Source organism: Corvus moneduloides, chromosome 15 (genome assembly GCF_009650955.1).
Source record: "Corvus moneduloides isolate bCorMon1 chromosome 15, bCorMon1.pri, whole genome shotgun sequence".
Taxonomy (NCBI): domain Eukaryota; kingdom Metazoa; phylum Chordata; class Aves; order Passeriformes; family Corvidae; genus Corvus; species Corvus moneduloides.
In genome coordinates this window covers 11,384,075-11,406,909 of record NC_045490.1, presented here as the reverse complement: position 1 = coordinate 11,406,909, position 22,835 = coordinate 11,384,075, and the positions used below count along the sequence as shown (strand labels likewise).

Here is a 22,835-nt window from a genome sequence, read left to right as displayed (position 1 = left end):
AAATGAAAGTCATGCTGATGGCAACCACTGACATGGTTATCAGGGGTGTAATGAGATTTTATGCATCTCTGAAAACAACAGCTGTAAAAATTCAAGGCTCCCCTGAAAGTCCTAGCTTTCAATTAAGAAGTCACTGTGTATATCAGTATTTCTGGGTGTGAAGAAAAGTTTGAAAACACGTCAATGTACTCTAAAAGTTTAGGTACCAAAGGACAAGTAAAATGAACATCAGCTATTTTGTTCTTATAAAATCCCTTGTTTATTTTAACTCTTGGCCCTGTTTATTATTGTTACCATAAGCTTATCAATTGCAAAACTAAGCAAACTTTGTGATTTGTAAATATCCTGAGAATACTTTGGTTATTTCCTAGTGGTGATGGATGGTAGAGCACTCGTGGCTGGTACAGGGGTGAGGTTTTTGCCTTGATTCTGTCATGTTGTCTGACACTAATGTGTTCCAGTGTTTTTAATTGCCATGAGCAGCTGTAAATTCTCTTTTTGGGGGTGTCCCATCACATCTCGTTCAATTGTTATTAGTCGTTAAACATCTTACCCTGTGATTGAATCCAAGGATAGAGCAAAAGGCAATTATTCAGCCCAAATCTACAGTACTTCATGTGAAGGCAGTGGGAAGGTTTAATTGCTAATACTTGTGACACATGGATTTACTGTGACAGTTGGGGCCCTAGAGGAGCTCCCACCTGCTCCATCTTAGCTCTGCTCTGTGTTCCATATGTGAGTGTAAGTGCAGAGCCCTCCAGGAATCCAGTCTTGGAAAAATTTGCCACTGTGAGACACACACCACTAGAGCTGCAGACCATATGAAACATTTAATAACTTCTTTACAAGGCAAATGGTTTATAAGTGAGGAGGAGCATTTGGAAAATGTGATTTATAGCTGGGAATAATTTTATAATTACTGAATGCTATTATCACACTCACAGTGCTGTGTATTAGTGCAAGTTACCGTTAAAATTTCCACTGGTTTAGAGCTCATGTTTGGTGACACTGTGGTGACAGAGCTATTTTCCCAAGGCTTTGCAGTTTTGCAAATTTTCAGGCAATCTGCTGACACTCTGCACCTTGCAGAGTCTTTCAGCACCCTCAAGTTATGTGGGGATTGTGTTTGCTTTCAAGACTCCCACAGTTTTTAGTGGGTTTATCCTGACAACAGTGTGTTAAGAAGAGTGTTGTTCGTCCCCAATTAACATACAAGAGACGCTTCATAAGGACCCTTGAACTTGGATGTCTGCACAGTTGTCTCACAGAGACAGAAGTCAGGCACTGTGCTGTGTCTGGAAAAGTATGGACACTTTCAAATCTGATGTGTTGAAGTGTCTTTAAAAAATCTCCTTATATAAGGGCCAAACCTTACAAAGATCTGTGACGAATCCCAGAGCCAAACCAAACCCTCTTCGGTGAATAGCTCTGCTGCAGGGCTCAGCTGTTCGAATCCTGGGAGAGGCAGGAGCTGGTGAATTAACCCTCTGAGGTGCAGGGTGGGAATGATGGCTTTGACTTCCTTTATTTTCTCAAGCGGTATGCTGGAACCTTGATTATTCCTGCAGGACTGAGGCCAGGCTTGTCTGCAGCACTATTGCAAACCGGTCATTCTCTGAAGGACCTGCACAAATGTTTCACTGGCAAAAGGAATGTACAGAAGTTCCTGTGCAGAGGAGGCACCACTGGGGTTGCCAGCTCTGCCCCCAAACCAGAGCTCTGCTCATCACCTGGCAGGAGGGTTGCTCAGGTTTGCCATTTTCCTGCAGTGCAGGACTTTTTTCCTTCTCATTTCTCAGACTGCTGGAGACATCCCCTCACCTCCAGAACACTTGATCAGATACCAAGTCACTGCTGGGTGAAAACAGCATTAAACACAATGACTAAACACTGAGTTAGTTACTGAGTAACTTCTCAGGAGTCCTTCTCCATACTTGGGGAGCTACTGAAGACATGTGCTGGTGAAAAAAATTGGGCTGCGGGACAGTCTATTCATATACAGGATTTTGAAGAGGAGCCTGGGTGGTTGCTCACAGAAAAACCTCAAATATGGATTAAATTAACAATCAGTGAATAGTATTCCAGAGGCTCTTCATGCTCAGGAGAAGTGGATTGAGACTTTACCAACAAAATGATTCCTGTCCTCTCCAGCTGCTCTGCAGTAAACCCAGTTCCAAGCTCTCTGTGATGGCATTTGCACAGCCTTGCCAGAGAACAGGGTGAGGTCAGGCCCAACCCAAAGGCTCAGTCTGTCTCCCACTGGACACCACTTTTCTCCTTCCCAACATGTAAAAACAACATAGCCACAGGTGAGCAGATTATTTTTGTAGGAAATGTGGAAGGAATGCCCAGTTTTCCCTTGAGAGACAATACATAGCAAACTGTAGAGCTGTGGCCTGCATGGCATTATCCAGCTGTTTGAGGGAAAAAATAGTGGCATAAAATCAGCTTATTTTTAAGCCCAGCTGGAAACTAGTGGGAATTCATCTCACCATTATAAAATATATCAGGCTTCATCACATATATTGGGACGCAGAAAGAATTTATTGCAGAGGCTTGAGTTGATTCAGTCACATAACACAGATGAAGGCCTCAATCTGTGTGCCTTCTGTGCCTTGTATTAACAAAATACTTAGAAATAATTAAAAAGCCCCACAAAACAAAACCTGTGGCATATAAAACACAGCTTCAGAGTTGCCTTGACCTGTATTATCTTTTACTGTAGAACCCTTTGTCTTTCCCCCTAAGAAAGCAGTACATAATCTTTTAAGAAAATCAACTCTTAACTACTTTGTTGTATTAAATCTAATTACTTTCAGTTGGATTTAATTAGTTTTTGTCTAGCAGTGCTTCTCAACTGCCCCAGAGCAAGGGCTCTTGGCCCATGTGCTGTGACACCAAGTTGGGGACAGCATGGGACAAGGTGAGGGATGCTCCTGGAGTGGTGACATCCTGGTGGGATGCACAGGAGTGCTTTGGGTTGCAGGGCAGAGAGGCTTCACCTGGTCTCTCCTCTGTGGCCTTGGCAGCATATTCATGGAACTTTTCAGTTGTGCTCATGTGGAAGTCATGGCTGCCAGCCAAGAGCTCAGGCAGAAACAGCCCTGTTGTTAATGATTGACTGGTGAGATAATGAAATAGCCCAGCCCACTATTTGCTTGCTTTCCTTCTCCACTACTGCTGTACTGCTGCTGTGCACCAGAGTACCATAAATCCAGGACAGTGTCCAGCCTTTGACAGCCACCCTGCAGCTGTGATACCCACAGAACCACCTCCTGCCCCAGAGACATCCCAGTGATGTGGTGACCAGGTGAGAGATGGGAATCGCCTCTGACACTTGGGAGTGCATTGAGAACTCTTCAGGCTGTGATCTGCAGAAGTTCTGCTTCACTGACTTTGAGATCTTTCCTGTGGGCACAGCTGGAATGTGGAACCAGAGCACTGGCTTCTGTTTTATAAAGAGAATATTGGAGGTAGAAAATTTGCACTGTCTGTACTCACTGTGAACATGCCTTCAGATTGCTCGAGCTAACAGGTAACCTGGTGTATGCAAGGTGTCTCTGCCCATGGCAGGGAGGGTGAAACTGGATGAGCTTTAAGGTCCCTTCTAACCCAAACCATTTTGTAGTTCTATGATTCTAACAAAACCAAACAACATCTCAGTGTGTATTTTAGATGCTTGTACCTGGTACATATTGTCTCCAGCAGTTGCTGTGCTCTCTATTTGTGTATTTGCTTTATGCAAGAAAAGAATGAAAAGAACATTCTGGTTACAGTTGCTTATATTGTGTTTGCTGTAAGTCTGGAGAACAGTGGTTCTGCTGATCCATGGTCTAAGTAACTGCTCCTTAGCCTGTGGATAAGTGCATGTGTTTGGGGAGGGATTCAGTGAGACCCCAGGTGCAGACCTTTGAGGGTCACAGTGTGTGGTGGATGAGCTCACTCATCTTTCCTGACAAGCAGATTTTCCTTCACCTCAGCAGTGTCCTTTGAGCAGCTGGGGGACACCACACATGTCCTTGGACCTCACAGGGTTTGATGCAGAGTTTGTGTGATACATAGGTTTGGGTGCTTGAGATGTGGCATTGCGGCACATGTGCCAGTGTGTGGGTGCCTGTGGCATTGTGGCACACATGCCAGTGTGTGGGTGCTTATGGCATCGTGGCAGCCATTTAGAGGTGGTTTGGGAGGTCTCAGCAAAAGGGGAGGTGCAGAGTGTGCCTTGTCCCAGCTCAGCAGCATGGGGCAGGCAGAGCCAATGGTCTCACTGGGGAGGGGGGACTTAACATATTGCAAGAGCCCGTCTAGGGCCAGGCATGAGCTGGTGGATGGTGGTGTGAGAAGAAAGAATCGTGTTGGACAAACAGGTGTCCAGGTGCTCTGTTTTCTGTCAATCCTTTCTCCCCACCAAGGGCTGACTCAGCTTTCACGTGCCTTGCAGAGCATATGCTGCCAAAGTCCATGTGTTCCAATCTGAGGCACTCTTCTGTAAAAGACAGCCTGGAAACAGAGGAAGGGGCAGGATGTATCTTGGAAAATATTAAACCCACATTTTGAAATGTTTAACTTGGGGCTGGAAGCTATCTTAGGCACACATAATTGCAGCAGGCCACCTGAACTTCAGGGCTTGTCCTTGGGATCTCTGACTGTGAAATATGCCATTTTCATAGGGAAATATGTGAATGTAACTAATACTGTCCCTGCCCGGCTCCGTGGGGTCCCGCGTGCCCCCACAGAAGCATGGGTGGGCTCAGTATTATAGTCGGTAACAAAGAGTCGAGAAGGGCATTTGCATGCGTTCCAGCAGGAACATTTACTGCTTCTACGTTGTCAAAGGTAGCAGAGGCAAATGCGAACATGATCACGAGGTTCACAGTTTTGTCCAGGGGCGGGGAAAAGGCAGGACTAGGGAACAGGGACTAATGGAGAAGCTCTGAGGGAGTGACGAGGGGGTAGAGGCTAACAGCCAACCGGGGAATCCAAACTGGGACAGATTAACATAACAGAACAATGCCTCTTGGGAGAAGCCTTTTTGGTCACTCTAACATGAAGTGGTTCTTGGGGTACTAGAGACTTGTCTTACTGAAAACTCTCTCTCCCTTGTAATGTATGTTCACCGGCCACCACATGTAACCAAATAATTGAGGACAGAACTGAATTTGTAACAGAAAATTATCTTTAAAATGCTAAAATTAACAGTGTGTTGTAGTGTGTAAGGGACCAATCTCACCCCTGCTGTGGACATGCACAGTCTAGAGTGTCACTTGAGTCTAATAAAAACATAGGAGCTCTGCTCTATCCTTGAGTGTGCAGATTATGTGGGGTTTTTTAGAATAAATAAAATCTAGGTCTATGCTTAATAGGTCAGGTAAGGCATCTGGCAGGTAGACATTTTTACGCAGAAAATAGCTACCTCGGTACAAATGTACTTAGTGATCCTCCAACACAGGCAATGTTTGCATTGATGGTTGGTTACAGGTTATAGAGGACTGATTCGGGAACTCAGAGGAGACGTTTCTGTAGAATGGGTTAAATGTAGAAAGGCAGATCTGCAAAAACTCACACCTTTCTGTTTGAGTGGGGTCTAGTTGGTATGAAGTGCTACAGATAGGGCATCAGTTGGTCCCTTGTTTGTATGTATCCAGTAGATCCTCTCACTGAAACTGCCACTGCTCTCTGAACTACCCACCTGTCATCAGAAGTGAATACCTGTCCTGGCATCACCTGCTTTGGGAAAGTCTCCCACAAAAGCTCTGAGTGCTGCATTTTCCCAGAATTGAATTAATTTCCCCCAGCATTTTTCCTCTGACATCTCCTGCTAGTTTTGCAGTATGTCTGGAGGGAGGATGAAGGAGGGTGGATTTAGTTTAGATACTGGGAAGAAATTCTTCCCTGTGAAGGTCATGAGGCCCTGGCACAGGCTGCCCAGAGAAGATGTGGCTGCCCCATCTGTGGAAGTGTTCAAGGTCAGGTTGGATGTGGTTTGGAGCAACTTGGTCTAGTGGAAGGTGTCCCTGCCCATGGCAGGGTGTGAAACAAGGTGATCTTTAAGGACCCTTCCAACCCAAACCATTCTGTGATGCTCTTTGCAGACCAGGGGTTTGATTTCTGCCCCTAATTCTGAACAACCTCCACCCCACCACTAAACCTACTCTAAAGTAACTATTGGATATTTCCAGATTATTTTTAACTACTAATCCACATTTTCATTTTTTGTTGTGGAAACCAGTGATACATTTAGTGAGATTAAGCATAAGTGCTTATGAATCCTGCCCAAATGAAAGCTATGGGAAAATACTGGAATGCAATATTTGCCAGAGGAACAGAGCAGTCTAATATATTATTTCTTGTGTTTATTTGGTGGTTTCTTCTTGTTCCAGCGAAATGTTCTGTAGTAATTGGATATTGCATTTCTGTCTGCCCCAGCCCAAAGGCAGGCACAATTATGTTTAACATCTGGATGAATTAGACTGAATACAGACATCCTCTGGAAAGGAATAGTTTCTGTCTCCTATGTTAAAATTAGAAAGAGCTAATGGCTTTTTTAAAATACCAAATTAATTGATAAGACTTCATAGTCCATGATTTGTATACGAGAAAATGGAAGTGCTAAGATGGTTTACTAATTTCATTTTAGATTGCTGCTATGAAAGAATGGAAAAGTTTCATGATTTTCTGAGGGTAATAAAGTATTAAAAAAAATTAATTTATAGTTAGGAGGAGTGCTGAGAAGGTGAGAGGCCTGGGCTATGCTCCTGCTGTGGGACTCAAATGATTTCATGATAAGGCAGAGTCCTACTGGTGTGCGGCAGTGTATGATTGAAATTTGTTAGATATAATCTGAGATACTGGGAGCTTCTTTTGTTAGATGAAGCGCCACTTCCACATCTGTGCTCATTTTCTCTTTGTTTCTCTCATATTTTCAGTCTCCTCCTCACCTGTGTTCAGTGCTTGGAAGTTTTCCACATACCACAAGGTAAATCCTGTGCTCTCCTGTTCTCTGGGGTAATCTGGGTGAGCCAGCTTGACCATGTCACCCTCTGCTCTGGGAAGATCTGGTAGGATTCTCTATCCCATATTTTACCTGTCGGTATTCCCTAGATGGAAATGACTTTGGGAGTGTAGTGAAGAGGGTGTGCTTCTGTATCTTCATGAAGTTCATAGCACACAGTCTAAAGCTTGCAAAGTTCAGCAGAAAGCCTCTTAGTACATTTAGGGACCAGAGAATGAATTTTTTGATCCATCTGAAGCCATAATTTAAATTATACAAACACATATATTTATATATGTAAATAATATCTATAATCCCACTTCATTAAGGCGAACTGGACACTGCTCCTTCCCCAGCCAGTGCCTCTGGATCCATCCTTGTTTAAAACTGGAGCTGCAGCAGGAATGTTTGTTCTCATGATATGTTTGTCTGTGGAAAGCATAACTACAACATGTAGAAATTGGAATCTGCAGTGTTGTTCTGTCAAGGACAATTACAGAGCCATTCATAAAGCTTCTGAGAATAATTTTATATTAGAGTAAAGCATATGTAGGTGCCAGAAAACCACAATTCTTCAAAGATAAGATGACTTCATGACATTTCCCAACCAGCCAACACTCACTAATAAGTTTGAGTGAGCATCAGCTCTCCCAGAGCTCTGATAAAGCTGGAAAAGGCAAATTCTGATCCTGGCAATGCTGGGCATACATTGGGTTTGGGATGCGTGGCAGCTGGTGAAGCTGCCTGTTATAAGCACTTGGTTTTTTCTAATTATAGGCAATTAATAATGAACATGTTTTTAAAACTCTGCTTGCAGTTTTAAAATTTGCTAACCAACTACCAACTCATAGGATTCCGGACTAAAACCATGTCAGTGGAAGGAGATGTGGAACTGGATTACTCCTATTTAAAGGCCAGTTTCTTCTCTTGTGAGCTTGACTTGCTGCCTAAGCTGTAGGAAGCTCAGTGCAGCTAGGAGTAGGTCAGAGGGACTATAAGAATTTTATTTTTCTCTGATGTTTTTTGGACAGCCTTACTGGGAAACAAGGTAGAAACAAGAAAAACGTCAACAAGGTAGAAATGAGAAAACATCTTTATTATATGTATTAATTAAATTCTATTCTATTAATTAGTTAATTTAATATATATTAATTCTAAAGGCATATGCTTAAAAATCAATAGTGTAACTAGATTTTTTCTTTTTGATTTTTAGTACTTTAGAGTCTGTAATTTTTTAATGCTCTTCTGGTGTTTTTGTAGCCTGCAAAAGCAGTATGGGGGTAAATATACGGCATCAAATTAACTTGGTTAGATTTAAAAAAGAAATAAGGAAAATTATGATGACATTAAAAGGGATAAAATGGAAATGGTTGTGACGAAATGCATACATTTGGGATGAAACTGTGATTTCTGGCAAAAGCATTTTTTGAGAAGCACTTACAGAGGTAGAAGAAACAAAAAATGTTCAATGTTAATAGAATAGAGACTAATGCTGATGGAAACCAAGAGAAATTTTTGAAGCTGAATAAGGAAAGTCAGGGAATCCAAGGATAATGGAGAGGTATGTGGTGGGTAACTGCTCTAATTAAAAGCTCAAACTCTGCTGGGTGCTCAGGAAAGGTCTCTCCCAGGGCTGTGAAGAATTGCCAAACCTGATCTTCCTCATTAAATCCTTGGCCAGAGATTGGGCCACAGCTCTCATCTTCAAAAGCAGTTTACTTGGGCCACAGCTTTTTATCACCCAGTAGACATGTTAGGCAAATGCCAAATGTTCCTGTCCAGCACTGAGATGTCATCCCTATGGAAAGTGATGCCAGGAAGGTGTAAGATGGACCCATTCCGGCACTGTGGCTCCAGCAAAGCTCCTGTGCTGGTCACTAGGGATCTCATCCTTCTCTAGAGAGCCTGGCATACCAGGGTGAGGAAGTTTAGGAAGGTTTGTCTATGCCCCTACAGAAAAAAGGGGATACTGAGATGCATTATTGTTACTATGACTTTCATCCTCCTAAATTTCTCACAACACTTTGATAGCTCCAGAAAGCCTCAAGTGTGTATCCATGGGTTTTACTGGAAATGTTTACATTCCTCAAACTATGGCAAAATTTATTTTGTGCACACAAGGCATAAACCTCCTCTAAATCCCACTTAGGCTCTGTTTTGGGACGGTGTGACACTTTGACTTCGCTGGCTCCCAGTAGAAGGGGAAGCCTTTCACTGAGCCTGGAAGCCAAATGTGAGACTTTGTCCTTGGGTGTTGATGCACAACATCCTTGGTGAACATTACCTACCTCACGACAGTTCTGGAAATTGCACTAAATGAGAAAAATGGAGGTTAGAGTCTTCAGAAATCTTAGCAAAAAAAATACAGATTAGCAGAAAGTGTGTTTTTTCAGTCAACCAAAGGTACTATCATCTGCTATGTTTGCCTTCCTGCTTGAAGCCTAAAGTTGAAAGTCCAAGGGGATAAAATTGTTGATTATAGGCTAGAAACAAATAATAAGAGGGAAAAGGCAGAGAAAGAGAGAAATAGGCAGAGAAAGAGAGAAATAGTGACTTTCAGAGATGCTGAGCATAAAGGCAATGCCAGCCACACTTTCCTGAATGTGGTATCCTTCCACTTCTCTCACCATTTCAACAGTCATGTCAAAGTGATGGAATGTGAAGACATTTGTCTGAAATTTCTGGATATTTCAAAGTCTAGTCAAAGGACCAACTCTTATTTCCAGACATCTCATATCTCAGAGACAGAGTCACTAAGGATGCATCCATGTTGTGCAGGGGCATGGGTTTCTGTCCCAGAAGACCTGGATGGAGAACAGGGAACCTGGGTTAGATCATCAACCGATGACCTACTGAAGGTTCCTAGGAGAAACTGTACCTGCCAGAGACTGCACCTGACTTCCCCAGCATTCTGGCCTCTCTAGGCTGCCCTGGGACAGCCAGGAGGATCACCGGCTAAAGCAAGAGTCTCTCAGGTGATCTTTTGTAGCAATGAGATCTCCTGGTCTGGGGAGCAGATGGGTCAGGTGCTGCAGACTGTGCAACTGATTGGAATCTGAAGAATTTCAGCTAATATTTACATCAAGTGTTTACCCTTTGATAAGCAACAGGTCATTCACAAATGTGGACATGACATAATATTGGTAGGTTGGTCAAGGTGTTTGCTTCGCGTTGTGCACACTTGTTCTCTTCTGGAGAACACTTGTATACTGTAGTTTGATCCACATTAACAGCTGTGGATTTCCCCTTTATTTTCATGGAGCCATTTGTATAAAAAGGGCAGATCCACAAAAAGAGAGCTAGGAAAGTTTGAACTGTGCTTGTGTTTATTAAGGAAAATGCTCATTCTTGCTTCTGTGATGGGAAGATTGTGTTGGTCACTTCAAGGGAACTCCACAAGTACAAAATTGGTACTGACTGTGTTATGTGCCAGGGGCTGTTTTTCCTGGGTTGTTGAGGGCAAATGAGAGACTTGATAGAGAGAATACCTGTGTTTCTGATGGGTGATGATTTGTTTGGGCAAGCATTGTATATAAGTGCAGGTGAGTTACGGATCAATTATGGCACCTATCAAACTCTAAAGGAGGTCAAACAAGACCAAACTGTAATTATAATAAATCTTGCCCTTATAAGATAGGTAAGTTGTTCACTGAATGTGGTCTGGAGTCACTAAATTTTCTTTGTACAGAGTTAATTTGCCAGACATGAGACTTTGACCTACTGAGCTGGTTGCAAAGAATTCAAGATTATGCAATGCAAATCACCCTTCCCTAGAACAGAACAGGTTGGTGTGGATGGAAGTCAAGTTCACCTCTGTTTTTAACAACAAAAAACAACAAGCAAACAACTTTGGAACTTAATAGGTTGATAGTGGCTTATTTCTTCCTTAGGCGTAGAGTGAATATACTTCCCTGCATCCCTACACTGTTAATACACTTCCCTTCATCTTTCAGTGGTTTTGGTTGTGATATACTTTAATTTAACATTATTCTTCTTGTTTTCAGTGGTTTACAATGCAAATATTGCAAGCCAGTCTGGAATGTGCACATTGTATTCCAGCCTAGCCAGAATATTTCTGAGACCCAGAGACAGTGCAGTCCATGAGGGAGCTCTACCACCTCCCTGCTGAGAACAATAATGACATTGTTCATGTTAGTTGAGTTTTAAGGACATTAATGATTTTCTCTTACATGGGAAAGAGAGGGCAGTTTCCACATAGTTCTTTTGAAGCGGATATTTCCTAAACCCTGGCAGCAGAATCCTTTACCTCAGTGTGTTCAAAGAACTAAGACATGTTTTCCAGGTGTGTTTCAGTATCAGTCAGAGGTTCTTACCTCAGTCTTCCAAGATACTGAAATTATATTTCCTATTATTTCTGGTATCATCATAAAAACTTGAGTCAAAAATTCTTCACTGTATTGCTAACTTCACCGTAAATCCCAATGAGGAGCTTGAAACAATGGGGGGAAAAGAGATCTTGGGAATGACTGGTATAGGAAACCAGGAGAGTACTTCCATTGATAGACATGAACCAAATCACAACTGTTACTTGGATTCTACACATTGCCATGGAAAGTTAGAGCCAAATTCTCATTGTAGATCAGGGTGACTCCATTAACTTCCATGGAACTGTGCCAGCACATCCCAGACAAAGACTTGGCTCAGACTATTTATAGCACCGTCAGTAAGAGCTGCTTGGAGAGGTTCCAATGGCAGAAAAATTTGATTAAAACAAAGGAGATAAGAATGACAGGGAATCTGTCTTCTGTGTCTCTTGTGGAATGTGGCTCCTGTGGGGTTTGATCCTGTGCACCCACAGCACCTCCAGGTACCACTGAGCTCTCCCAGCTCAGTGAGACCCAGCAGTCACTGCCATGGGCCAGACTTCAGGGCATTCTGTTTGCCTAGGAAATGTAACGGCAGTGTGATACACTGTGGTACCCTCTCAGTCTGCAGTTAGTGTCACTGCAATCATTCAGCTGCTTTTTTTTCTCAGTGGTTTCAGAAAATCCAGGGTTTTCCTTTCACCAAGTATCTAAGGTTTTTATTTCTTTAAATTCCTCAATACACCACGGTGAAAAGGATGGAGAATGGCATCACCAGCTGCTGAGTCTTCCTATTTCCTTTGTGACCCTGTTATTCATACATTTCACAGCTAGATTTTAAATCATCTGTAAAGAGGGAGAGAACTCCAGACATCCTTGGGTTGGTTTCTTACTGAAATGTTGAAAAACCAAACAAACACAGAAAGACCCCCAAAAAGCCAGCAGGCAAATTCCCACTTTGTGGTGTTAGGCTGTTTTCATTTCCCAGAAACTAGTTAATTTATTTAGTGTGCCCCAGCAGTCCAAGTTTCATTTATAGATTAACTTGTGTATTTTGGCTCCCATCCATCTCTTCCTTTGGCTCAAAATTAATGATACCAGGACTGTCTTTGAAACAATGCAGGAATGTGATGATTCTTTCTTTTTTCTTTTTTTTTTTTTAAATTAAAGAGAAACATCACCCTGAAACCTCTCTTTCTGCCAGCTTTATGAGGCCCCACCACAGAAATATGATATTGGGAATGGCAGATTAGTGTCTGGTGAGTTCAACCTTTATGAATAAATCAGACATGTAATATTCTGGAGGGATCTGGACACAGTTTGTGTCTCCTCAGAAGGCCTGTTACTGGAGCAGCTTGTTGATGAAGCTTTTCAAGACTGTTTGTTTACTTTCTTTTAATAACTAATCAGTTTCCAGAGCTGGTTTAAATGAGAACTACTAAACAAGGTCGCTGGCTAGCACCACTCTGGTGCCAGGTTCAGTCTTTTATTTGGGGCTCCTAGTGCCTGGGAGCATGTCAGGGCATTTGAAGCTGGCAGAGGTGGCTGAGAGTGTCACACTGTTGGTGTGAGAATCTTCTGCTTGTTTTCTCTTGGCCCATTGGGTTGCTGCTTGTGGAGATCCATTTGTTAAACTAAACCTATGGGCATCACGTACAGCAATCAGAGGAACAGTCAAGTGCTGCTGATAAACATGGGCTGTTTTCCGGACTCTGCAAAAACTGTGTATTTGTCTTACATGAACTCTATGCTGGTGCTTTTTCCTAGTCCATTTGGTGGTTTGCAGGAGAGTTCTGAGCTGTAGTCATAAATATTTAGCCATCTTTTAAAATCTCTGATTTGGGACTGACAGCAGAATGTCTCATCGAGATGGTCTGTCAGTCTGAAGCCACTTTTTATAGGACTCTGGGAAAGGTTTTCCAAGATGTGCCATGAGAATCCTCCCACTTTTTAACATATTTCTCTTTCATTTTAGGATCATCTAGATATTACTGCAATGTGACTGTAGAGAAAAATGTTCATTTCTAACAACTTGGTTGTGGACTTTTAAACAGACTTGGATTTCTGGAAATACTACAACATGAGTTCAGCTGGGAATGAGATAGAAAGATGGATACACAGGCAGGGTGGCAGAACTGGGAAGCTGGCAGAGCCTGTGACCTCTTCTGAAAATGATCGTATTTTGTCAGTGAAGTCAATCAGCAGCATGGACCATCTCTTGCACCTCCCTGGAAGGGCAGATTCTGCTTACAGCTCTTTCTCAGGAGGATCAAATGTTCCAGAGTACCCCATACCATCATGCCATGGTGAATACTGCTGTGTACCTCCAGAGCAGGTCTCGTACATGGACTCAGAATATGTAACAGGAATTTATAATTTCGGTGCTGCACACTTTGACCTCAGATCCCCCCAGCCATACAACGTACCAGACTTGAGCACCCACAGCAACTCTCATAGCACTAGTCTCACAGATCACTGTGGAATCACTCCTACCCAAAGGACTTCAAATCAGGGACCTCCAGCCCTGGCAGCACCTCCACCATTCCCTCTCACGCGACTTGACAGCTATAACATCACTAATAGACACTTGGAAAAGTCAAGAGGGAGACAAGGCTCTGTAGGGCATACTGAGTGTAGTGTGCAGCCAGCTCCTGGTGCACAGGACAGCCAGCTGGCAGATAGGGATGTACTGTGGAGTCAATGCTGGGATGCAGTCACCGAGCAAGATCTAGGGCCTAATAGGGAAAAGACTCTGGAAAACAAGGGCCTTTCTTCTGATTTTACAAATGAGGTATCAAAAGTTCAGGGGTTAAAGATGGAGGAAAATGGAGAATGGAGCCCATCACAACAGCCTACAAAGAGAAGTAATCCACACATTTTCAGCAGACCTTCTTCATTCATTTTTCAAGAATATTTAAGGACAGACTCTGTGGCGAATGTCCCCGAAATACTTTCTGCTTATAATTCAGTTCATGCTAATAAAATTCCCAAAGAGATGCGCTCCGAATCCTATCACCGAGCACATTCCAACCCTAAAGGTGTTAATGGACAGGAAGTCAAACAGTGTCCCTGGGGTGTGTCTAAGCCAAGTGCCAGAGAAGCAGCTCTGCCAAGCACTGTACCAGGGCCCAGCCAGAGGAAAAAGTCCTTGCCCTGTGCTCAGGGCCTGCTGCATGCCAGGTGGCATTTAGGCATGGGTCAGGATGTGTTTGGGGACAGCTCGGAATTAAAATATATGGAGAATGCTTTTCTAAATGAAAATGCTCCCAGGAAGCTAAACAGTTGTACAGACAAAAGTCAGTGCTATGATTCTGAAGGAAAAAGTGTGAGCGGTATTAGTGAACCAGCCCCAAACCAGCAAAACAAAGTGCAGAGATCACCATTGTCCTGCAGCTGCAATGCTATGGAAGTGGAACACCCTCAGTGTGAGGAATCGGATCGGGGAAGAAAGCAATGCTGTAATGGCACAAGCCAAATGGCTTTTTTCAGACCAAAGGAAGATTCCACATCTCAGTCATTATGTGAAGTCCAGAAAGCAAACCAGGGTAATAACAGCAGTCCCGACCTCAGCACTCATCTGGAACAAGAAGAACCTCCTGTTCAGCAACACCAGCCTGTATTTCAAACACAGCTCTCAAGACAGCTTCAGGAGGACCATGCTGGTGAACAAATAACCAGGCTGGCAACTCCCATGCTTTACTATCTTTCTGCATGGAAAACCACCAATGTCCTGCACCCCAACAAGCTCACCTACAGTCAAGAGGACTCAAGGAGCTCACCAAAGGAAATTCCTTCAAGCAGCAATGCTGCCTTAGCACAGTGTCTAGAGATACAAAGAGAAGGCCATCAGCTTCAGAGGAGCAGCCACCACCATCTGTGCAGTGCTGATGATCTCCTGCTCCAGACAAAAGATCTTATTCTTAGGAGTCCTGCCTCAGTCGTGGAAGAGAGTTTCCGGAATGACTATATAGAGAAAATTAAAGTGGCTCAGAAAAAGGTTCTCAAAGAAACTTCCTTTAAAAGAAAAGACTTACAGATGAGTTTGCCTGTCAGACTGAGACAGAAATCCTCTGAAAGGCCATCAATTGAACACCTTTGGTCTTTCTCATTATCCAGTGCAAGCGAGGATGCCAAACCTGTTCCTTGCTCCCCTTCTCATCTTGAATCCTTGGAAAGTTTCAACAGAGATGAAGAAATAAGGAGGCCACAAAAAGGTCAAGCAGGAGGAAGGAAAAGGGTAACCCAAGAGCAGAAGAAACTGTGCTACTCTGAGCCTGAGAAGCTCAATCACCTAATGGATAAGGAAGTATCATGGAGTCAAGTTAGGGATGACATCAATGAGCAAGATGCAGTGTCATCCAGGAGAAAGAATCTGGAGAACAGAGGAAGGGCATTTTCCAGCTCCAGGACAGAGCTGAAACAAATCCAGCACAATGCACTGATCGAATACATGGAACGAAAGATCGGTCAAAGACCAGGTGGCTCACAGCACCTCCCACTGCATAAGCCACCCCTGCAGAAGAGGCTGTTGAATCCCAAAGGGCCTCTTGTCCATATTTCCAACCCAAATGGGAGCAGGAAGATGCAAAATTATAAGGTTTTTTGCCAAATTCTCTCTGAACAAAAATCACCAGATGTTTTTCCTCCTTTGCCTTTTGCTGCCCCACTGAACATGACCAACAGGTGCAATCCCAATGAAGGGGATGGGAAGTGTACTAGCAAGTGTCCATCAGCTAAAAGTCTCCCACAGGCAGGTGATTCTGCATCTGGGAGAGCTCCTGAGAGATCAAAATCCACTCCTTCTTCCACAGAGGTAAGAAACCAGTACCTAAAGGGGGCCTAAAAAAGTCAGAGGGACTCTGGCACTTAGAAGATGCATTTGCAGGGAACATGTGCTGTATGCAGGATGAGGCTGTTTGTGCTCCAGCAGTCATTATTGTTCATGACAGCAACTTCATTAGAGCCCTATCCCAGAAAAGGTGATTATAAGGAGAATTTTATAAATGACCAACCTTTTTTGGCTCCTGAATTTGAAAGACAGTAGCTGTCAATATTGTTGAGGAGAATAAAGAAGATAAAGGGTCAGAAAATAAATAATTTAACATACCACTAAAATTACCCTACTGAAGAGACTGACAAACTTCCACCAGTGCTGAATTTCTGAATTGTTATGATGGTAGAGGTATATTTTGTTGAAAGCTGTTCTTTTGGTTTTCTAGGAGAAAAAAAAAAAAAAAGGATGCTACCTAGGAAGAGCATAATAGCAATTTAAATAATAAAAAAGAGATAGAGGAAAACATCCCCAAAGATTAAAAACACCCAACGAACAAAACCAAAACCTTTCCCCCTAGAAACAACAACAACCAAACAAAAACCAGCCAACAAAACAAACCACAAACAAAAAAGCACAAACCTCGGTGAACCTACTTGGAGATCCATCAGCAGCTTCCCTTTCTGGGGATAACAAACATGGGAGTAAAATTAGGCAGCTGCCTCGCCTGAAATGCTGGTTGCCCCAGTGTGCTGTTTTCCCTTCCAGGAAATGTGCAGATGTGCCAGAGGTGCAGCAGCATCGTTCCGACGCTGTGGGAGCTGCCCCGGCACCTCCAGGTAAGGCTGTGGAGTTGTGCCTGGGTACAGCCGATGTCCCAAGTGTGGGACCTCCAGCGCTGCTCCCCTCTTCTCCCTCGGGATCCTTTGTTGTCCATATGGGAATATTCACCCGCTACTCTCTGAGTCAGTCTTTAAAATAATTTCTATGCTGTGAAGTGGGAAGTGCCGAGTGCCCCTGAGCAGCTGTCCCTGCACAGCAGGGCTCCATCATATCTCTGGGGTCACAGCTCCCTCATCCGAGCTCTGGAGAAAACCGCATTTCCAACAGCTCGGATATGCCCAGTCCTGGAGAATATGTGTGATCAGGACTGGTGTAAAAGGGGATTTTGGTGTGTTTTTTAAAGGAAAAAAATACTGTGCCGTTTACACATCACTAACTAGGAAGTTTGTGTTTTAACTCTCCGTATTTGCTTTGCTAGTTTGAGGAGCATCAAGGGAGATAAACATCTGAACTCTGTCTCAGCAAGGCAGTGATGCTGACTCTTTTGTAGTAAAAGAATGTCCACTCTTTCAAAAATATCCCAGTGGTTTCTGGAGACTTGAATGGCTTATGAAAAAAAATTAAAATTTTTCTTAAATTTCCTAGTTTAGCAGGTTAGCATAAAAGTAACTGAAAGCTCCAGACAGAACCATAACATCAGAAACATTTGATCATTGCTCTTAAACAGTCTGCAAAAATATCTGTTGTAGAGGAAGTGTCTCAAATAAAAGGAATTGTCTTCTTTCTTACAGTTTCTGTGATCCTGAGAAAGAGGGATCCAAGAATCATGAACATAATGACATAACTGGACATGTGTGTGGTCAGGAGAAAAAGGAGCAGATTCCTGAAATCTCTATTCCTGTCCCAAGAAGTGGAAGCAAGGAGGGCGCTCAAGTGGAGGAGGAATGCAGAACTCAGTCTCTGAGTGGGAATGCTGCACTCAAGCGTCCAGAACAGCAGCAGCAGCCTGCAGCTTCTCCAGTGCAGGAAATGCATCTCTGCACAGCATTGGCTCAGCTTTACCAAGGCGACAAAAATCCAGCCAAAGGTTTACTTGCCCAGGAAGCATCCGTGCACATCAACAATGATGTTCCCCTGGACAGAAAGACACACCTGTCTGAAAGGAGGCTGGAGTCTCCTCAGGACCAGCGATACCAAGAGCTTGCCATGGAGATCATTGCCAAAGACAGTTCTCTGGTGGACATTCTCATACCTCATCCTCTTAGAAAAACTTCTTTGGACCTGATGGAGGGTTTGTTTTCTGTTAACGCTTCCATGCTGGATAAATCACACAGGAAAAGAGGAAAAGTACAGCATGTGCAGGAGAATGAGTAAGTAGACAAAACCAATTATCTAGCACTTTGGTCTATTTTAATGTATGGATATCATGTACATACTAGTAGTAAGATGAACACATTGTTTTATTTTTGTTTCATTAGAAAAATATTTAGCTCTCTGATTTACATACCAAGAAGTATCTGAGGCTAAGGGTATATGATGGAAGAAAAGTGGTTCAGTGATCCCTTATTAAAGGCATTGTGACAGGCTGCAAATCTTTTGCTCTATATCTTCTAAAAACTTAGAGGATCTCCTGTGGTGAGAAGAGAGGAGAGTGATCCTGAAGTCAAGATAGATAAAACCATGAATTCGATGTTTGTGAAGAAAATTTTAAGTGTTTGCTGCAGGTGTTTATTTTCTGTTCCAATAGCAGGAAAAGTCATGGAGATGGATCAGAAAAATGTCCTAAACCTGAACATGAAGCCAAGCAAAGGAGCAATGATCCTGCCTCTAAGGGAAACCAAGTCCTGAAGAGGAACAGAGACAGCACAAACAAGCTAGATGACATCACATCTAAGAGAGTATGTAGATGACTATCACAGGAACCACTGTTTCTCCATCATGACAAAGAAATACTTATTAATCTCATTATTACTATGGATATTTTTATCCCAATAACATTTCACAGGAAACTTTGAATCAATTTTTTGCCAGTAGGTGAAGTCCTGGCAAATTGGCATATTGATCATAAATAGTAATGTTTAAATCCTGCCTGATTTGACTTGGATCTCTTATCATGAAAGGTTTCCGTTCCATGATACTTGTACAGCCAGCTCCTGTGCAGCAGCAGCAAACTCCCAATTTAACACTCAAATCTAATCTCAAAATCTGTAAAATAAATTAGAACTGGCAGCCTAAATAAGAAATATTCTTTAGTCTGGGAACTGGCAGCAGCTTCTGCACATTCCAGTGTCCAATTAACTCCATATATGCAGAGAATAGGGGACATAGCTGGACAGTGATAGAAGTATGGAGCTTGGAAGGGCGACTATGTAGCTTTGCAGAGTTAGGTGGGCTTTTTCCTCTGGCCATGCTCCATCTCAGCTAATGACAATCTGCCTTCCTGAAGCTCTTCCTGCTGTGCACATTACCTGCTGTCTTACTGCTCCTCCTGTTCATGCTGGTATTGTCCAGCTTTCAAAGAAGGTGATGGTGTGCTCCCACTCCAGTCATGAGGCCTTTTTCCATACAATTTCCCCATGAAACAGCCTCTTCTGATTACTTTTCTACCCAGGCACCATGGCCTGCTTGAATTGCCCATGGAACTGACTTTTTCTGTGCATATGCTAAGTGAAATTCTAATCAGTTTTTCCAAAGCTTGGTACAGAGCTGGGACTTCATGCTCATGTCTTAGAACAACAACTCTTTGTAATCTTGTTGTAATCTTTATTGCAGTTCCCTTCTGACTGATTGGAAGCTCTCTGAGCCAGGGAATATGTTACCAGCTAAGGTGATTACAAGTAATTTGCTTTTCAGAGTTTAGGAATTAAGTACAGCTTAGAAAATACTGCTTTTTTTCTCCCCTCTTTTCTTTCCTGTAGCTTAAAATTGCATTAAAAGTCAAAAATTTGGCAATGTGAAGAAAATCCATTCTCTAGAACTGAGATGGATTCTCTTTGGCAGTAACAGCTTTCTGTGATTTTTTTCTTTTCCCTTTACAGTTGGAACTCATGGCCGGTCTCCAGTCCAGGCTGCAGGTGCTGTGGGAAGAACGGGAGCTGGTTCTCTCAGAAGCCAGGGAATGTGCCAAGCGGGGTAAGGAGCTGGAGGCCATGGTGCGGGATCTCTGCAAGCCAAATGAGTTTGAGCGCTATATGATGTTTATTGGGGACCTGGAGAAAGTGGTGAGCCTCTTGCTCTGCTTGTCCAGCCGCCTTGCCCGAGTCCAGAATGCCATGAACAGGATGGATGGCAGCACAGATGCTGAGGAGAAGGTGAGTGACAACAAAGGTGCTGAATTTGTTTGGTTCATTTCTTTCCAGGTGCAGCTATGCTCAGCTCATTTGTCTGACAGCTTGTTTAGCTCATTAGTTGTACATTATCCCAACCAGCCATTGCCCAGGCAGTGTTTGTGTCCCAGGATGGGCCGTGTCCCCATGGCTGAAGCAGAGCAGGTTTCTGGTGAGGACCAAGGTTCAGTGCTGGAGCACAGGAGTGCAGAGTGTGCTCTGCAACTGGGTGCTGGGGGGTAACAGCAAAACCTTGAGAGGCTCCAAGGCAGAGGGGTGGCCTTTGGACCCTTGGGCTTCTCCTTGTGGAGTAGCTCCAAATCTGTGTTTCACAGGGCTTTTTGCAGGTTTATTTCTCCACTGGTAACTTCATTGTACTAATTACTGCCTCTGAAATAATATTTCACTAAATGGGTTTGTCCTAGCGAGCAGGAAGATGTGGTCATAACTTGAGATAAAACACACTGTAGTTTAACTCAACTAGCCAGCTCATTTTTAAAATGAGGAATTGTCTCATGTCACCAGGAAATTATTTAAACTCTTGGGAAGTCTCATTTTTGCTGAAGAATAAAAGCCAAATTTATCCCAGAAATTATGCCTCCTTGCTGTCCTTATTGCTCTTAGATGTGTTTTTATCAATACAATACCTGCTGCTATCTCTCATTTGGAAATTGGAAAAGCACAGAGTTAGAAAACTGGGATTTTCTGGAGCTGTGCTGCTGCTGACCTTTATCTCTGGAGGTTCATCATAGTTCACACACAGAATAGCACTAAAAAGGTCCTTCCATGCAGTGTGACATGGAGAGCCAGGATTCACCTCTTCCAAAATGTCAGTTGTGTTAATGTGAATAATTTTAAACAGTATTTCATGCTTACTTTCACTATATGGTAGGCAGGAAGGGTGTTGTTTATCTAGTATTACATTTATACTCTTCATAGGAAACACATTTAAATAACTTATTCAAATATTTTAATAGCATGCCTAATAAACACTTAGTTAAGTGCTAACATTTTTAGCAACCATCTCCCACTAACTGCATTTGCCCTCATGTCAGCAAAACCAGCAGTCTCAATCTTTGACTTCATTTTTAGGGTTTCAGTAGTGACCATTGCTCTGTGCTATATTTATGGGAAACAGGACATTTTCCAGCAGTGTAATCACATGAAAAATATAGCTGAATGAGAATTAGCTAAAGTTAAAAGATACTAAAATCCTGTAGAACAAGCAAGGCTCAACTCTTTAAAAGAAGCCTTTGATGAACAGTTACTGTCTACATCACAGTTATTTTATCACACTGACCTTTTAATAGAAGCCACTGTATCTTTTTAATATGTCAGTGACACTCTGGTCACATGCAACACACAAAACAAAGATATGTGCCTTAAAGAGCTTTTAAAAAAATGAAGATTGTTACAGGATACTTTAAAATGACCAGAATGTTTAGTGATTTTTTTCACGAGGGCAGCATGGGAGAAGTGAACCTTTATGGCATTTACTGTGTCTTTACAAGCCACAAGAATGAGTAATTCAATCGATAAAAAACTCAGGTGGAACACAAAGCCCACAAGAGGAAGTAATTCAATTAAATTGACTGTGGCTTCTAAATGAAGAAATAGAATCTGCCAGGAGTGATGGGTTCTCATGGTGTGCTGCTTTCTTTTTTGATTCCATTAGCGATCGCTGAATGAACGGCACAAGCTCTTGTCTCAACAGCAGGAAGATGCAAAGGACCTGAAGGAGAATCTGGACCGGAGGGAACGTGTGGTCTCTGGAATCCTTGCCAAATACCTGACAGAGCAGCAGCTCCAGGACTATCAACACTTTGTTCAAGTCAAGACCTCCTTGCTGATTGAACAGAAGAACCTCGAAGAGCAGATTAAATTTTTCAAAGAACAGTTAGAAAATCTCGAGCAAAGCATCCCTGTCTAACACCCACCACCAGGCCAGACATTTTTACATGTTATTTGTCATGTTTCCCTGGAAATCCCCAGGCACTCTCATAACAGGGCTCAGTTTGGTTGATTCTTCCAATCCTATTTGTGCCACAACACTGACAAGTGCTTTAGATGCTCTGGGATGCTCTAGGCACACTCTGGACATGCCTTCCATTTGGGCAGGCCAACTGACAGCATCTCACTGTGTGTAGCTAATGGCCTTGTGGATGTGACTGATAGGATTCATTGCTCCTATTAACTTGGCGTGTATTTCCCCTTCTTCTTGTCCATCCATCTGTTTCCAGATCAACATAATCTCAACAAAAGAACCGTACAAATATTTGCCTCTTGTGGGTGGGTTGAGTGTTTGAAATGAAAAATTATGTGGGTCCTCAGATTTGAATTGGTGATTGCACAAAGCTATAAGAAATGTTATGGACCATTTCCGTGAAACTCCTGCGCTTGTTTCTACCGTTTATATATGTGACACAGTAAAAATACACTGTAATGGAAGAAAATAATTATTTCCTTTCTTGGCAGTTGCCATCCATGAGTCTTTCCTGGCTCTGTGTAATCCTGGTAGGCTGTTCAGAGAAGGTCAGAAAAAGGGTGGGCTTCACTGACATCAAGAGCCAATCAGTTTAAATGAACAGGTTTGGGAATCATAAACTCTGAGCTTATCCTGCACAGTCATTTGCAAAGTC

At 42.8% G+C, this 22,835-nt stretch overlaps 1 protein-coding gene across 9 annotated transcripts; it reads left to right on the top strand.

Annotated features, from left to right (window-relative positions):
- The first annotated feature begins 3,178 nt into the window (after positions 1-3,178).
- On the top strand, positions 3,179-22,473 carry SHROOM1 (shroom family member 1). 9 transcript variants are annotated; one of them, XM_032125270.1, is made up of 9 exons: positions 3,179-3,310; positions 6,927-6,976; positions 12,487-12,575; positions 13,292-16,129; positions 16,856-16,926; positions 17,662-18,240; positions 18,621-18,768; positions 19,909-20,181; positions 21,872-22,473. In XM_032125270.1, the coding sequence occupies exons 4-9, from the start codon at positions 13,397-13,399 to the stop codon at positions 22,124-22,126; spliced, it is 4,059 nt and encodes a 1,352-aa protein (XP_031981161.1). In that variant the 5' UTR covers positions 3,179-3,310; positions 6,927-6,976; positions 12,487-12,575; positions 13,292-13,396; the 3' UTR covers positions 22,127-22,473. The 9 variants fall into 9 exon arrangements, with proteins under 9 accessions (XP_031981161.1, XP_031981154.1, XP_031981162.1 ...); XM_032125263.1 differs by having other exon boundaries at positions 18,618-18,768; XM_032125271.1 differs by lacking the exon at positions 21,872-22,473 and adding an exon at positions 19,643-19,697 and having other exon boundaries at positions 18,618-18,768; positions 19,909-19,999.
- Positions 22,474-22,835: the final 362 nt, after the last annotated feature.

Excerpts from the sequence above, each read along its gene's own strand:
- SHROOM1 (XM_032125263.1), top strand. The coding sequence starts at position 13,397 with ATGAGTTCAGCTGGGAATGAGATAGAAAGATGGATACACAGGCAGGGT. Across the intron at positions 16,927-17,661 it reads AGCTGCCCCGGCACCTCCAG|TTTCTGTGATCCTGAGAAAG; the intron begins GTAAGGCTGTGG and ends TCTTTCTTACAG. Across the intron at positions 20,182-21,871 it reads GCACAGATGCTGAGGAGAAG|CGATCGCTGAATGAACGGCA; the intron begins GTGAGTGACAAC and ends TGATTCCATTAG.